We start from the raw sequence: 16,241 nt of genomic DNA, 5'->3' as shown, positions 1-16,241 counted from the left end.
TCAACCCCTGGCAAACCCCTCCACGGTTTTGCCCTTCTCAGAATGTCTGAGAGTTGGAATCGTACTGTACGTAGCCTTTCGGACTGGCGTTTCACTTAAATGCATATCATCCATGGCTTTTCAAGGCTTGACAGCTCATTTCTCGGTGGTGAATGATATCCCATGGTCTCGGTGGCCTACTGACGAGCATCTCGGTCGCTTCCAAGTTTGGGCAAGTACGCGTGAAACTGCTACCAACATCCATGGGACGGTTTTTGTGAGGATGTGAAGGTTTTCAACTTGCAGGTGAATATCGAGCGCCGTCACTGGATCAGATGGTAAAAGTGTGTTTCGTCTTATAAGAAGCTGCCCGACTGCGTTCCAAACTGGCTCTCCCATGATGCGTTCCACCCGCAATGAGTGAGAGTTCCTGTGGCTCCACACCCTCGCCAGCATTTGGCGTTGGCAGGAGTCTGGCTATTCTGACAGGTGCGCAGTGGTATCTCGTCGTTTTAATTTGCATTTCCCTGAGGACACACGACGCGGCGTCTCTTTGCCCATGCTTAACTTGCCATGTGTACATCTTCTTTGGGGAGGCGTCTGTCAAAGTCTTTGGCCCATTTCTTTTTTTCTTTTTAAATTTTATTTTGGAAAGAGAGGCAGGGGAGGGGCAGAGGGAGACAGAGAATCCCCAGCAGGTCCCACACTCAGCACAGAGCCCGATGTGGGGCCCCTGGGATCATGACCTGGGCCCAAATCAAGAGTTGGATGTTCAACGGACAGAGCCACCCGGGCGCCCCTTTGGCCCATTTCTTAATTCTTAGTGTTATGTGTTAAGAGTTCATTGCAGGGGCGCCTGGGTGGCTCAGTCGGTTAAGCGTCTGACTCTTGATTTCAGCTCAGGTCATGATCTCGCAGTTCGTGGGTTTGAGCCCCACATCCGGCTTTGCGCTGACAGTGCGGAACCTGCTTGGGATTCTCTTTCTCCTCCCTCTGCCCCTCCCCCCGCTTGCATGTGCACTTTCTCCCTCTCTCTCTCCTCTCAAAATAAATAAACTTAAACATTAAAAAAAAAGGGCGCCTGGGTGGCTCGGTCAGTTAAGCGGCCGACTTCGGCTCAGGTCATGATCTCGCGGTCCGTGAGTTCGAGCCCCGCGTCAGGCTCTGGGCTGATGGCTCGGAGCCTGGAGCCTGTTTCCGATTCTGTGTCTCCCTCTCTCTCTGCCCCTCCCCCGTTCATGCTCTGTCTCTCTCTGTCTCAAAAATAAATAAACGTTAAAAAAAAATTAAAAAAAAAAAAGAGCTCATTGTGTATATTGGATGAGTTCTTTATCAGATGTGTCTGCTTTTTCCAGTCTTGGTGATAAATAACCGACCTACGTGGCGGTATGTTTAGGGCATACGGCACGGTGGTTTGGTTTGCGATGCTGTGAAATGACCACGGTGACGAGTTTCACTACCGCGCACCTCGCGGAGACACCCCGACGTGTCTTTTGCAAATGTTTCCTCCCAGTCTGTGGCTTCTCTTCCCCTTCTCTCGACGGGTCATGTACTTTTAACGTCACAAAACCCAGAGACTAGAACCAAGGCACAGGCAGCGCTTCGGGGAGCGGAGTTCCCAGGATGCAGCAGTTAAAAAAAAAAACAAAAACAAACCCAATTCCTCGAGCGCGGGGTTTCATGGGCTGCACAGGCCGCGCGCACGAGGTGGCCAGCTCTGGCGGCCGGTTTTGGAGAGAACAGCCCTGGCGTCCCAGCCACCAGGAAGCCTGGAGCTGCCATCACGGTGGGTCACAGTGTGGCACGATAAAATGGTGCAGGAAAGGGGACAGGGTCAGTGACTGGGTGCGGGAGCTTCTCACTAATCAGAGTTTAGCTCCAGGCGTGAGTCCTTGGAACCTGGACCTGTTGGTCTCCTAGGGGGCAGGGCCAGAAATCTCTATTCTACAGTCCCCATTCCCCCACCCCCCATACACCCGAGACCCTAGCACGCACACTCAGAAGCTGGCTGTGCCAACGGTGTGCCCCCCCACCCCCCACCACTTGACTATATTTGCCCACAGAGAAGGGCCCAGATGTTGTTTCCAGGTCCCAGCCGCGTAGAAGGTTCTGGAGCCGCCCCACAGCACAGGCCAGTCTGTGTCCACCGCTCCAACCCCCATCGCCGGCAGTCAGTTCACCAAACACGCAAAAGAAAAATAGCTACTTTATTTCATCAAAAACAGCAAGACTTTGGCTTCGACCCAAGATGCCCAGGGTTTCATTACAGTTTTGCACCCGCCAAAAGACAGCACGCTCATTGTGCCAGGACAGGACGTTTGTATAAAACGTTTCTTCCTGTCGGGCACACAGCGAGAGCTGTTTGCACCCTCAGCCCAGGACCAAATCATACTCTTTATTAAATGACAAAACAAACAGAAAGTGCCTGGCGAACCTGATTCAAAGACCAAGGTTCAGAAAGTGCCTGAGAAGAGAGGGCTCCCGGCTGAGGAGCCGCTGAGGGGGCCGCAGCACCTGTCCAGACTGTTATGAATCCGTGACGGGGGGATGTAGGCGGATGGACACGAGCAGGGCTGATGGGAGAGAAAGAAACCCACTGGGGCCTGAGCGAAGCGGAAGACGAACGAAGCCTCTCTTGCTCGATCAGAAGCCCGAGCCCCTCCCACAGTCCTAAGACTCGACCTCATGGCCACCACCATCCAGTTCCGAATCCCGTCACCCCCTGACCCGGCCCCTGGGACAAGCCTGTCCCCTGCCCACGCGGTCTCCACCACTTACAGTGACACATCCACCTGCTGCAGAGACGGGGCGGGCAGTGGAGGAAACTGAAGTGGAAATAGCCAGGGGTAACCCGTGGGTGGGTTTTGCAAAAGCAGACAGCACAGCAGCAGCATCAGACAAGAGGAATGAGAACTTGAGGCAGCCCCAGGCACCCAGAGATTCTCCTGCGCCCCTACTCCCTCTGCGGGCCTCTCCTGACCGTCGCCTGCCTGGGGACACCCAGGTCTCGCCAGTGCTGTGGAAGTCACACCGGGCGGTGGACAGCCAGTCTTGCCGTCTAGGCCCGGGACTCTGGGCCCCCTTCCGAGGTTTTAGTCTCACATCATCCACCGTGCCCCACACGCTAACTCAGCTGGGAACCATTTTCTTTTTTGCAGCAAGCAGCTTCCTGAACGCTCCATTCTAGAAGCTAATGTGAAGGTCTTTATGAGCCATGTGCCCAGGACCTGCTGTATCGTCTTTAACCCCGGATTCCTCTTACACTGGCCGCTTCTGTAAGGAGACCGCGCCCCTGACAAGTAGCTTTCTGTAGGGCAGCCCGGGGCTTCTAGTCCCTAAGGGGATGACTGCCTCTTGCTGATTTTCATAAAGAAAACCTTTTCTTTAAAAAAAAAAAAAAAAAAAGGAAACCCAAAAAAAAGCATTTTGGACCTAGTTCTGTCGACAACTCTTCTTTTCCCGTTGTCTTCCTGTGACGGATTTTGCTTTTAAGAAGAAACTAGGAGGGGCGCCTGGGTGGCTCAGTCGGTTGGGCGGCCGACTTCGGCTCAGGTCATGATCTCGCAGTCCGTGAGTTCGAGCCCCGAGTTGGGCTCTGTGCTGACAGCTCAGAGCCTGGAGTCTGTTTCAGATTCTGTGTCTCCCTCTCTCTCTGCCCCTCCCCCGTTCGTGCTCTGTCTCTCTCTGTCTCAAAAATAAATAAACGTTAAAAAAAAAATTTTTTTAAAAACAGAATAAAATAGGAATCAACAGAGCACCTGGGTGGCTGAGTCGCCCAACTCTTGATTTCGGCTCGGGTTATGATCTCACGGTCCGTGAGTTCAAGCCCCATGTCAGGCTCTCTCCCTCTCTCTCTGCCCCTCCCACGCACTCTCACTCTCTCTCAAAATAAATAAACTTAAAAAAAAAATAAAAAGGAACCAACAGTATGATGAGGCTTTGGCTTTAATCCAGAACCGTTTTCCAGGTTCAGAAGATCGTTTCGGTTTTGCCGAGTTCTGACGGAGCCCAGGGGACGGACAGGTGTGGGGTAAAGTGGCACTTTCCCTCCGCAAGCCTCCTGCGGTGATTTCTGTGACTTAACAGAGAAACTGTTTCCTGAAACGCGAGGAAATTGTTCCTGGAAGAGCCGTGAATATAGAGAGAGACACAGACGCTTATTTGAAATCCTTTTCTCTTAAATGTAAATCGTCATTCCCGTGATGCATGTGTCACTTCCCCCAACCAACGCCCCAAACCTTCCCCTTCAGGTTGGAGTTCGTATTTGGATCATTCACGGACTCCCTGGTCACCTTTCCTATAAAAAACTAAAGCAGGGAGTGAATAAACTGGCTCCCTCCCCATCTCAGTGTTCACAAGGGCAGACCGGAGGGGCAGTGGGCATCCACGGGGATTCTCTGCAACGGCCTCTTCCTGTCCCTGTCCTAGCTCTTGCGTTGGACGAGGGAACCTGTATTTTAAGTGACCGGTGAAGGGAGGGTCTGGGTTCCGGCCTGTGCTTGAAATTCAGACACAATCTGCATCAAGGGTTGGCAACCCATACAGACGTTCTGGGGGGCCCCAGGGAGACCGGCCGCCCGGCGCCGTTGTGTTGGGCTCACGTGGTCACCAGGAAACCTCCCGGGGAAACCTTCGACCTGCTTAAAGGGAACTGGCTCTTTCACTGACGAGCAAAGCTCTCTGCGAAAAAAAGCTGGGCTCTCCCGGAAATCTCAATGCCCCCCGATAAACCAAAAATCCGCTTCACGACATCTAAGTGGGGGACGCATCTCTGACACCCCCTGCCATTTTATTTAGGATGAGTGCACGGTATCCACATCTCACTGTGCTCTCCTCCCCACAGGCGTGGGCCCCTCGAACTGTAAACAGTGCTGTGCGCGGTCCTGGGGCCGATGACCGCTGGACCGCGGGGCGACCTGAAAGTGACCTCGTGCCACCGGCTGCCCTGAATCTCACGGCCGACCCTCCTGCAGACGAGTACCCCTCCGAGCGAGCGCAGCAGGACACGGGCGGGCGGGCGTGAGTGGGGATGAGCCCCCGGAGGCTCTAGGAGGTAGAAGGAGCTGAGTTTGCTGGCTGCCCTCCCCACCGGGCGTCAAGAGCTTGAAAAGCAGAAGGTTAACAGTTCCGCAGCCATCCGGCCGCACGCCCTGCAGCGGGGACTCCCGGAACCACCTGTCCCCAGGTAGGCAGCACCTGTGCACGGAACCGGGCAGGGAACAGCTCAGGTGACTGGAAGTTCATCTGGGGTGTGTCTGGATCCCTGAGATTCGCCGGTCTTGGAGGGCGCAGGAGGCTTGGGAGGGCCAGCCGGGCTCTGGGCGGAAGGCTGGGAAGGGCAGCAGCGGCAGCAGACAGAGAAGAGCCGGGTTCGGACGGCGTGGGTGCAGAGGACGAACATGATGCAGTTGGCACCGCCCTGAAATGTGTTCCCGATCCCCTGTCAGGGAGAAAAGAGGCCTGAGTGCCGCGGCTGGAGGGGGGGGGGGTCTTAAACCCACACGCAAGGGGGCTGGGAGGTGCTGCGGACCCCAGAGCCCTGTCCTCCACCCCCCGAGGCGGGTCTGGAGCGCAGGCCTGGCCCAGACCTGTATCCCCAGGTCTTCTGGGTTGAGAAGGACAGGATCGGTCAACTCAGCCGGGGCTGCTCCTAGGCCACAGGGGAGAGCACCTTCATGCCCCTGGGCTGCACGACAACCTCACCGCCCTTCCACCTTCTCTCACCAAGGCTAGCCCTGTCTCGGGCAGCGGGAGGAGGCACCGTGCATCCGAGATCCCTGCCAGCCCCGGGCTGGCTGGTGCGCTGGGATGCACCTGCTCTGCGGCTGGAGGAGGGGCGGAGGGGGGGGGGGGGGGCGAGGGGCACGGGACCCAGCGCCAGAGCAGTCAGGACCCAGGACCGGGGAGGGCAGGCCTGCGTACGTGCAGGACGACCAGCACTGGCGACTGCACCGCCGGGGAGCCACAGAGGGTCAGGACGAATCGCACGGTGCTCCAGACCCGGAGGCAAATGAAGATGAGCGGAATGAGGACCAGCTTCTTGTCGGCCGCCGAGGCGTGGCGCCGAAGCCTGTGCTCCTCGGAGAGGATGGGCCGGTACTCCGAGAGCGCCTCGTGCTGTGTTGGGGGGACACAGAGAACAGGCGTGAGCCAGGCTCAAAAGACATCAGAATCCGGACGTTCTGTCCACTGCCACTGCCAGAGGCAGCCTGGTCCAAGCACCATCACCGCCTCTCCGGGTACTTGCGACTCCCTCTTACCGGTCTTCCTCCATCACCCTCTCCACCCCCCCCTCCTCCCAGCGCAGTCTTGTTCTTGGCACAGCACAGTTCCTTGAACACCTAAGTCAGGTTCAGCCGGTCCGCCACTTAAAGGTCTCCCCGCTTCATACGTTCCTGACAAGGCCTAGCTCTGACCTAGCTTTCCCCTGGTTCCCTCCAGCCACTCAGGCCTCCTGGTTATTCCCCAAACTTACACCAGGCACACCCTGGCCGCAGGGCCTCTGCACTAGCTGTTTCCTCCATCCCCCCACCCACCCTCTTCAAGTGTTTGCTCAATGTCGCCCCCTGGAGGAGGTCTATCCTGACAACGGCTTTTAAAGTGCAAAGGCATTTCCCGGGTTGTGCTGTCCCCATAGTCAGCTCTTTATTTTCGCCTGTTTTTTCGTAGCTCTTGCCATCCTCCTTCCTAGACGCCATTCATCCTTGTTTATCAGGCCTGTTGCTGATGATGGTCCTGTCCTCCCCTCCAGATTGCAAGCCCACCCAGGCTGCAAAGGCCTGTGAAGGAGGGGGCTCCACCCAAAGCTGGGGGAGAAAGGAAAGGTGAGCGGGCACAGGCTTTTGGCTTCCCGATTCCTGGGAACACCCTTCAGTGAGAGGACGGGGAGGCTCCATTTCCAGATTGCAGCTGAACTTCTAAAAAGAGATGAAGCTCCTCATAACAAAGATGTGTTTTTGAGCCTGGCCCTGTGTCCGGGACCCTGAAAGCCCAGGGGAGGGGAGAAGCCACACGTCTTGGCACCTCTGAGCACCCAAGCTGCTGCACCTCACCTGCTCGGGGCACCTGCTTCCTCCCTTCCTCCCCTGGGGCGACAGCAGCAGCCCTCTAGAACCCAGGGAGCCTGGGGGAGCAGGCTGGCCCTTCCAGAACCCAGGCAGCCTGGGGGGTAGGGGAGTAGCGGGGGCCCTTCCAGGACCTGGGGAGCCTGGGGGAGCAGGGTGGCTGTCCTCTCCCTTGCAAAGCTTCCTAGCTGGAGGCAGACAACAGCCCATACACCTCCCCGCTGGCTAGTCTTCCCGTTTTCTGGAAACACTTGCAGAATTGTAAGAGAGAACCCCTTCTCCCGTGGGGTGCTCGAAGGCACCGCACCAGGTCTCCCACCAGGGTGGGTTGGGGGCGGGGGGAGGTCAAGGAAGAAGACAGACACACAGAAGGGCAGCTCCACAGGGGCGGCCTGGGAGGCTTCATCAGGGAGCCCAGAACCTTCCCATGGTAAAAAGGAGCCAAGAAGGGAGTCCCGGACCGCCAGGAGACCAGCGAGGAGACAGATTTCAGACCAGTCGGTTGGCAGCCCCAGCGGCGCCAGAAGAGGCTGTTAGGGAGGTGGGCGGCAGTGACATTTCTGCGTAAAAAGACAGCCCGAAGTCTAGACTCCGAAGTCGCCGGTGGGAGCCGCGGGGAGCCCCCTACGAGCTGGGAAACGGCTGCCGAGTCACAGGACGCCGGGAGACCGGACCGGGGACACGGTCCCTGCAGGTCCAGCCCGACACAGGGGCGAAAAGAAGGCCCCGCCCCCGGCGGCCGCAGCAGCCCCGGCCCGAGCTCGGACGCCCCGCTCGGCTCCGCGAACTGGTGGCGCTCGGTCCCCGTCGCGTCCCCGTGCGGCCCCACCGCCACCCGCCCCGCAGCGCCTCCGCCGGCAGGACGCCCGTACTGCACGCCCGCAGAGCCGGCAGGACCAGGAACCATTTGGCCACTTCGTGGGAGGAACAGCTTTCTTGCCTGAATTTCCGGCCAGCGCAGCTCGTGCTCTCTGAGCTCCCGAGACCCCGAAGAGCCCCCCATTTATGACACGCTTTTAACGACCACAGCTAACGCGGTGAGGCGTCTGTGTCGCCGGTTACGAAATTCCACGCCCTCCTCTTCCAGGGGCGTCCAAGTTCGCCCGCTCCCCGAGCAGTTCAACGCTCTTGGAGGTGGAGCAACCCCGGCGGCCTGCCAGGAGGGGGCAGCAGAGGCCTACGCGCCGAACACAGGCGGGGGCGCTCGCCTCCGCTCCCGGACTCCACGCACCGTGGCTCTGGCCTCAGGGTCTGCGCGAGTCTGGGGAGCCCCTCGGCCTCTGCCAGTCTCCGTTTCCTCATCCACAACGGAGGAGTGACAGGACCCGCTCCTGCCAGGGCCGCGTGATTAGCCAACCATTCGGCCCACGATGCACCATCCCGGCTTGTCCCCGAGGTGGCCGAGCCCAGCACCGGGCTGCCGGGCACAGTGGCCACAGGGAGGTCTGGGCTGGGGGGCTGGGGGGGCCGCAGGTACCTACCGCCCTGTTTATGTGCTTCCTGATGAGGAGGTAAAGCACGGGCAGCGTGACGTAGGCCAGCATCTCCCACAGCTTCCCGGTCAGCAACATCCACAGGACGCGGTCCTCTGCGTCCAAGTCGATCCAGCACCAGCCGACCGACACGTCCGAGGCATCATAGCCGATCTTCTTCAGAGCGACAGCTGCCACGGTGATGGCCAGTGGGACCCCCCAGCTGAGGAACAAGGGACAAAGGGGACGCTGCGAGGTCAGGCCCCGCTCCCGGCAAAGCCGGCAGGGGCGAAGCGAGCGGACGCTCCGCGGACAGATCGGTGCTCTCCAAACCCTGCACCTCACAGCAGAGAGGCGGGCAGGAATCCTCGAATCCCCCACCCCGGCCCCCCTCCTCCCAAGCCCTGCCAGGCCCACCCGAATGTCACGGAGCTCGGGTAATAGGACACAGGGATGTCCCGGCTTCCTGCCTGGATAGACACCACCCCCACCTCCCTCGGAGGCCGGGTTCTGATTCAGAATTGCTGGGCTCCTTGCAGACGGGCACGAGAACGCTGCGGTGTGGGGAGGGCAGCTCCTTCCTGCCCCCAAGGGGCCTGCATGGCAGCACACAGACACCGGCCCATGTGCCCATGGCTCGCCCACACACCCCATAAACAGCCAGGCCCCCCTTGGTCCCTTGCACACACGGGCAGCTTGGGTTGCCCGAGCAGAGGGTTCCAGGGCCCCGTGCACCTGCAGCCGTTTCTAGAAGGGGAAACAAGGGCTTTGGGTGGACACATGTCTATGGCCCAGAGGCCTCCTTGCTCCAAGAGAAGGGGGTATCCCTGGAAAAGGGGGCCCCCTAAAGCATAAAACCTGGGGCAGGGACCCCCTCTCACAGAAGCACGGGGCTGACATTTTGGGAGCTCACCCTGATGGCAACCCAGCAGGATGAGGGCCAGGCCCCAGGGTGCTTCCTGGTGTCCCCGCACCAGTCTGCTGGCAAAACATTTGAAACGGGCCAGGGAGACACCCAGAAGCTTCATGGTGGCACGAGGGGTGGTTAGGAGCCTGGGCTGTGACGCCACAGGCTGGGTCCAAGTTGGCCCTGCCCCCACTCGGCCTCAACACATCAGTGTCTTTCCCCACCAAGTGGGGTTGAGAACCGGGCCTGGGACCGAGTAGGTCATTATGAGATCGCCAGTAAAGATTGGCGTGTGCCTGGCACACAGGAGTGGGTAAGTGTGTCAGAGTATCTGACCGCTGTCCTGGGTCATGACTGACGGCCCAGGATTCCGGCCTATGGTGCAGGTGCCAGGAATGTGGGAGGCCCACGCAGTTTCTGCCCCCTGGAATAGTACACACGGGCCCGTGTCCCAGGTCAGTCACTGAAGGACAAGCACTACGTAAACAGGACACGGTCTTCAGTAAAATGCTTAGTTCAGAAATCGGTTATATATACATATATATGTATATACGAAGTTACATAGGTATATATGAAGTTTATTTATTTTGAGAGAGAGAGAGAGAGAGAGAGTGAGTGCAGAGGAAGGACAGAGAGAGGGGGCAGAGGATCCGAAGCAGGCTCCAGGCTCTGAGCTGTCAGCACAGAGCCTGACATGGGACTCAACCCCATGAACCTCGAGATCATGACCTGAGCTGAAGTTGGACACTTAACCCACTGAGCCACCCAGGTGCCCCGGAAATCGGTTATATTTTGAGAGCAACAGCAGCTCTTTTTAATTTTATTTATCTTTTTATTTATTTACTATTATAAGTAATCTCTCCACTCAATGTGGGGCTCGAACTCACGACCCCGAGGTCAGGAGCTGCATGCTCTTCTGGCTGAGCCAGCCAGCAGCGGCTCTTTTTGAGAGAAAGTTGTGGAATAATGATGAGACCGAGGCTGTGCATTAGTCTTGCCAAACTGAGAAGTTCTGGGGTCAATCAGAGTCTCTAAATGCTGCGGGGGCTAGGGTGGAACAGAAGGGAGGAAGCCAACTCCCGGACCTGGGAAGGACTCGGCGTGGGGCACTTTCAGAACAGAGGTGCCTGTTCAACCTGCCCCTGTCCCCACCCTGGCCTCTGGGGGGGCCCAGACAGGAGCAGGAGGATAGCGTCACTGTACCTCTGCACCCCGGCCTCTGCTCGCCCAACGGCAGGAGGGGAGGCGGGACGCAGCCTGTCTTTCTTGAGGTCACCAAGGCACAGAAGGGCCAAAAACCCCCACAGAAATTAAAGGGTTATGAGAAAGGTACCAAGTTAGCCCCGGGAGTCTGTCCATTTTAAATGCCTGTTCTGTCAGTTAGTCATCTGTTTAGCTGATATATATTAGCGTCAAACTGTTGTGTCGTAATAAAGGGTTACCCTACAAAACCAAAGCTCATGCCATCCTGGGGCCCGGGACAACATATGTCACAGCTATGAGCTCCATGAGGGCAGGTGCAGGGCTCTTTCCAGCATCTAGAACAGCTCCCGGCACCTGGTAGGGGCTAAACAAGGACCTGCTGAATGAATGAATGAATGAATGAATGGAGTTTGAGCCAAGTGACTGAGACAGCTTTCCCCAATTTACTCCTTAACTATTCATTGCAAGGACATGATTGTCATTGAAAAGGAAATAAGAGGCTTTATAAAGTACTAAACTGCAATCCTGAAGTTATTTGTGTTTCGACCACTTTATAGTTTACGGGGTTCCTCCTAGCGGAGGGGTGCCCCCAGGCTGGAAGGAAGGGAGAGCACAGGGCAGGAAGAAGGAACCGCTCAGTCAGCAGGGACTCCTCCTCTGTCAGCATCCTGACGGCGCTCACAGGAGACCTGGGCCCCACACGGAGACGGACCCTGCTCTGTGACTTGTCATAGGAAAGCTACGAAGTGATGGGTTTGTATATCCTGTGTATCCTGGGTTGCACCTGGAGCTAAGTTTGTGTTGGGAAAGGGCCAGAGAGAAGACCAAACAGGTAGAGGGCTTTCAAGGGTTGAGAACGTGGGTTGCTCGGGGCGCCAGGGTGGCTCAGTTGGTGAATCAGGTCATGATCTCACGGTCGGTGGGTTGGAGTTCTGCTGTCAGCGTGGAGCCCGCTTTGGATCTTCTGTCTCCCCCTCTCTCTGCCCCTCCCTTACATGCACGCTTTCTGTCTCTCTCTCTCGAAAATAAATAAACATTATCCAAAATACATCCTAGGAACGTGGGTTGATCAATCAGAGTCACTATTTGAACATAAGCACAGACGGGCAGAAGCTGTTTGGGGAGGTATTTAAGGGGGAGCCGGGAAGAAGAGGTAACGTGAGGGAAGGGTGGGAATAGAGTGGGTGGGAGGGAGAGCCTAGTAACCCACAAAGCAGGTTCTGCCCGACTTGTAATTTATGGGTATGGGCTGGCATGCTGGTGATGTTTAACAACCGGCTCTCCGCAAAGAGTGTATTTGTGTGTGTGTGTGTGTGTGTGTGTGTGTTAGGAATGCATGTACATATGTGTCTCATTAATGTAACTGACACCAAACGTGTGAAGCACACGATCTGTAAGTAATATAGACGACACAGTCCTCCTTGTTGTGACTTCTAAAGAGCCAACTGAGTCTCACAAAACGCATTTGTTGGTCTGTGCCGACACCCTGTGGTTGCAGTTGCCAAATGAAAGTAGTCTCATGATGTGAAGTTGGTTGTGTTTTCATTTCCCTTCCCGAATAAGATGAACGTAAAAAGGGAAACCTAAGAGACAAGACCAGTGCGGGAACGCCTCTTCTCGCCCTCTTAAATACCCGGCTTCCTGCCTGCCCCAGCGGGGTTACTATCTCTGCTGAAGTCCTCACAAGGAACACTTCGTAAGTGTAATCTTCACTAACATCTTCTCCGTTCCCGTAAGTCTAGATCCAGCAAACTATGGCCCGAGGTCTGTTTTTTTTTAAATAAAGTTTTATTGCAAGACAGCCTCATTTACACTCGCTTGTGTACATGTGTATGGCTGCTCTCAGGCCACAGAGAGAGCAGGAGTTGGAGAGGTGCGACTGAGATAAGGCGGAAAAGACCTACTAGCTGGTTCTTCACAGGGAAAGGCTGCTGACCTCTGCTCTTCGCAATCGACAAAACAATAAACCAGCCCCTGATCTGGAGGGGCTGCCATTTTCCACGGTGTAAACATCCCCACTGTGGCTAATTTCAAGCCGCCAATACGTGGTAGGGAACAGATGTGCAGCATGCCCAACAGTATTCCCCCTGCACAGAGACAATAGTTGTAAATCACCTCAAGTGTACGGATAAGAGTAAAATCATTAAGATGTAATTCTTGGCATTTTGGTTACTCTTTTTAAAGTAACTTACTCTAAGTTTACATACTTTACTTTTTGCTAATGGCTGTATTTAACAATCAGCTCATAAAATGCCCTAAAATTTAACGACTGGGGTCTCTCCGGCTGGCTCAGGACAACCACTGGACAGAGGATAAAAACGGATAAGAAGCTGCAAGACGCCCTGTGTTCTTAACCTGTAGAGTGAGAAGACAGTCAGTATTTTGGGCAACCTCGGATAAGCCGAGCCATTCTCTGGCCAGGTGACCAGCCGGAGTTGTAGGCGCCATGAATCCGGAAGGCATTCCACAAAGACATGCGCGACATGATCCCTGCTTTCCAGAAGGGTGTACTGGCAGGTACCGTGCCACAGTTTTTTCTTTTCCCTCCCCCCAAAGAAGCCATCAACCAAAACATTAACAAAATCAGGACAAGTAAAATATAGCTGAATAGCAGCACGTGAAAAAGACCAAGGGCTGTAGTTGATTATGACCTAAAAACTCATGTGGTCAGAGGGATCACCCTGGTGCTCAGATGGGGCAGATCAGAACCGCCGGGGAACTCTCCTGCCTCCGTGTGGACACTTGAGACCCGCATTCTAAATCTGAGATGGTTAAGCCAGGCACGTCAGGAGATGCTGGGCCTTCCTTGGGCCATCCTCAGATGTTTAAAGACCCCTGATGAGGTCCGGCTAGGACCTGACCTAGGAGATGGGGTCAGGAGGCTGGAGGAAAGGGCAAGGCGTCTTGCTCGATCCCCAAACTGAGGGCTGGACTGACCCACATGCAGGGGAGGCTATGAAAGGTGTCTGGAGAGGGACAGGATTAAAGCAGGTGACTGATAAGGCCCTTTGTCTCCAAACCTGTGACTCTGAGAAGCAGGGCTGGGGGCACGTAGATGGAGGGAGCCCGAAGACCACACGCTGAGCAGAGTCCCTCACTTGGAGGGGTAACCTAGAGGTTCTTCGAGAGGTGCCCACACCCCCTCACTCGTGTTCACCTGGAAACCAAGGCCAGACTCCAAGTCGGACTCATTCTCCCTCGGAGGCTGTTAAGGGCTGAGTTGCGTCCCCCTCAAAATTCATATGTTGACGTCCTAACCCCAGTAGCTCAGGATGTGACCGTAGTTGGAGATGGGGGTCTTTAGAGAGGTGATTAAGTTAGAATGGTCTGTAAGGTGGGCCCTAATCCAGAACGACTGCTGTCCTTAGAAGAGACTGAGATACAGACACACACACACACACACACACACACAGAACGCAAAGCAGGCTCCAGGCTCTGAGATGTCAGCACAGAGCCTGACGCGGGGCTCGAACTCGCGAACACCGAGATCATGCCCTGAGTCGAAGTCGGAGGCTTAACTGACTGAGCCACCCAGGCGCCCCAGAGAGGCTTTCTACAAACTCTGCAGGAGAGACACGTGCCAGCTCCTGGGGACCCCACCACATCCGGTCGGACAGAGCTGGTGGGGGGCCCTCGGTAAGCTTAGGGGAGGGGTGAACAGACAAAAAGCCATTCAGATCTACCAAGAGCTTAGCTCCTCCTTGGAACTTGGCATCCTCTTGCTTTTCAGTCTCCTCCAGAGGAGCAGAACCGGGGGCACCACAGGATGAGCCGGGTGGTGAGTAAGCCATCCCTAACACCTGCATTCCCTGGCATGTGTCAGATGACCGTGAGCAGGGGTGGCCCGTCCCTAGGACAGTGATGCTCTGGGTTTCCCTTGGGAGTCCCCAGCTCTGCCCACATGCGGATCTTCTGTTAAATGGTCTCTGAAACCTCTCCCACTGGAGTCATGGGGGGGGGGGGGACACCTGCAGGGGCAGGGACAGTTCTACTTTAGCACACAGATGGGGAGAACCTTCCACCCGCCGCCTGAAAGGTCTGCTCAGTCATCTGCCCCCACCCCAAACCTCACTCTTCCCACAGATCTTTCTGCAAGGGGGTTGGCCCCTGCTGGGAAAGAAACAGGAGCCTTTCCCAGTGCCTGGTCTACGTGCCGTGTGGCCCACGGAAGGCCTTGACCGTTAACTCAAAAACTGCCTTGAGAACAAAACTATCGGGCAACAATGTGCCGATTTAGAAAGCACTTGGTGGCAGGACAGAGCCAGGCCCGGAGGGAGGCGCAGCTGCAAGGAGCCGGGCCTGGTGAAAGGAGTCACAAGGCCCGTGGCCGCCTAGAGGTTTCTTCCCGGGAACAATGGGCACTTATTGCTGAGTGTGGGGCAGAGGGGTGGGTCGTGGGAGAAGCGCAGGGAGCCGGCCACTGCCCAGGCCACCATGAGGTCGCTCCGCAGCTCTGGCCGCAGAAGGGAGTGGGGTGTCTGTCCAAAGGGACTCTGAAGCACACACACCTGGGCACACCTCTGCAGCCCCGGGGCCGGTGGGCATCAGGGAGCCACGCTGCCACGCTCGGAGCCACTCTCCTGGCCGTCCGGGTCCTGGCTGACTGGACGCCGGGGAAGGACGGGCAGAGTCTGACCTTGCCCGGGCAGGAAGGTCAAGGGCAGCCTCTGGTGCTGCGCCCAGTATCCCGTGAACACGAAACGCTGTGCAGAGACCTCACGAGGCAGCAGTGCCCTCTGAAGACTTTTTAGGGGGAACAGGTAAAGCCAGCCCAATTCTTGTTATTTTGGGGAGCACTGGCCGACACGGGGTGCTGTTCATGCAGCTGCTACCTGCGCCCCTCACTCAGACGCACCTGCCTGGGGCCTCATCTCTGGGCCCCACGGTGAGCTAGCTTCCCACCAGAGAGCTCAGAGGATCTTCCCCTTTGTGGCCCCTGTTTCCCCTTTTGTCTACATTAGAACTTCCCGCTCCCCACAGCATGGGCCTTTTTATTTTTATTTTTAAGTTTATTTGTTCATTTTGAGCTCGAGCCAGGGAGGGGTAGAGAGAGGGGGAGAGAAAGAATCCCAAGCACAGACCCTGAAGTGGGGCTCCGAGCCACGAACCCTGAGATCGTAACCTAAACCGAAATCAAGCTTAACCCACTGAGCCACCCAGGCTCCCCTCCCCTCACGGCAGGGATCTCGATGGTGAACTTGCGGTGGGTGCCGTAGACTCTTCCTCCAGAACCCCCAAGCAACCTCTGGAGTGGGCGGGGCCACGTGCCCCCATCCTCTCCCACCTCAGTGACGCCAGAAGAAACCCTAAGACTGCTTGAGGCGGCCAGGACCCTTCCTTCTGACTTGGTGAAATGAGGTGCCCCTCCCCGCCCCACCCCTCCACCCCTCCCACCTTCCTCCAGTGGTCACAGGATACACAGGGACAGCTGGCACAGTGGCGCCTGGGCACACAGGTGCAGGGGACAGTTCACTGACCCTGAAGGAGCCCACCACCCCGTGCGGGGGGACCGGAGCGGACAACTGCTTTCGGAAGGCAGGGCGTGAGTGATCCCCAGGGACCGGGATGGTTTCTGGCCAACCTGGCTTATCTGACCAGAAGAGAACTGCCCCCCCC

The 16,241-nt window shown here is 56.7% G+C and overlaps 1 protein-coding gene across 2 annotated transcripts in view; it reads right to left on the bottom strand.

Moving 5' to 3' along the window:
• Positions 1–2,178: 2,178 nt before the first annotated feature.
• Positions 2,179–16,241, bottom strand: part of GPR157 (G protein-coupled receptor 157) — a 19,547-nt gene continuing 5,484 nt past the window's right edge. The window contains exons 2-5 of one of the 2 annotated variants that reach the window (XM_049618845.1): positions 8,525–8,738; positions 5,902–6,096; positions 5,176–5,419; positions 2,179–4,099 (exon numbers count right to left, since the gene is read on the bottom strand). In XM_049618845.1, the coding sequence (XP_049474802.1) occupies positions 5,204–5,419; positions 5,902–6,096; positions 8,525–8,738 (625 nt within the window). In that variant the 3' untranslated portion in view covers positions 2,179–4,099; positions 5,176–5,203. Of the gene's footprint in view, positions 5,420–5,901; positions 6,097–8,524; positions 8,739–16,241 lie in introns of both variants that reach the window. The other variant, XM_049618844.1, reaches the window with a different exon arrangement.

The sequence above is a fragment of the Panthera uncia genome (genome assembly GCF_023721935.1).
Source record: "Panthera uncia isolate 11264 chromosome C1 unlocalized genomic scaffold, Puncia_PCG_1.0 HiC_scaffold_4, whole genome shotgun sequence".
NCBI lineage: Eukaryota > Metazoa > Chordata > Mammalia > Carnivora > Felidae > Panthera > Panthera uncia.
Note: the sequence above shows the minus strand (reverse complement) of the source record. Positions and strands in the feature narration are given on the sequence as shown.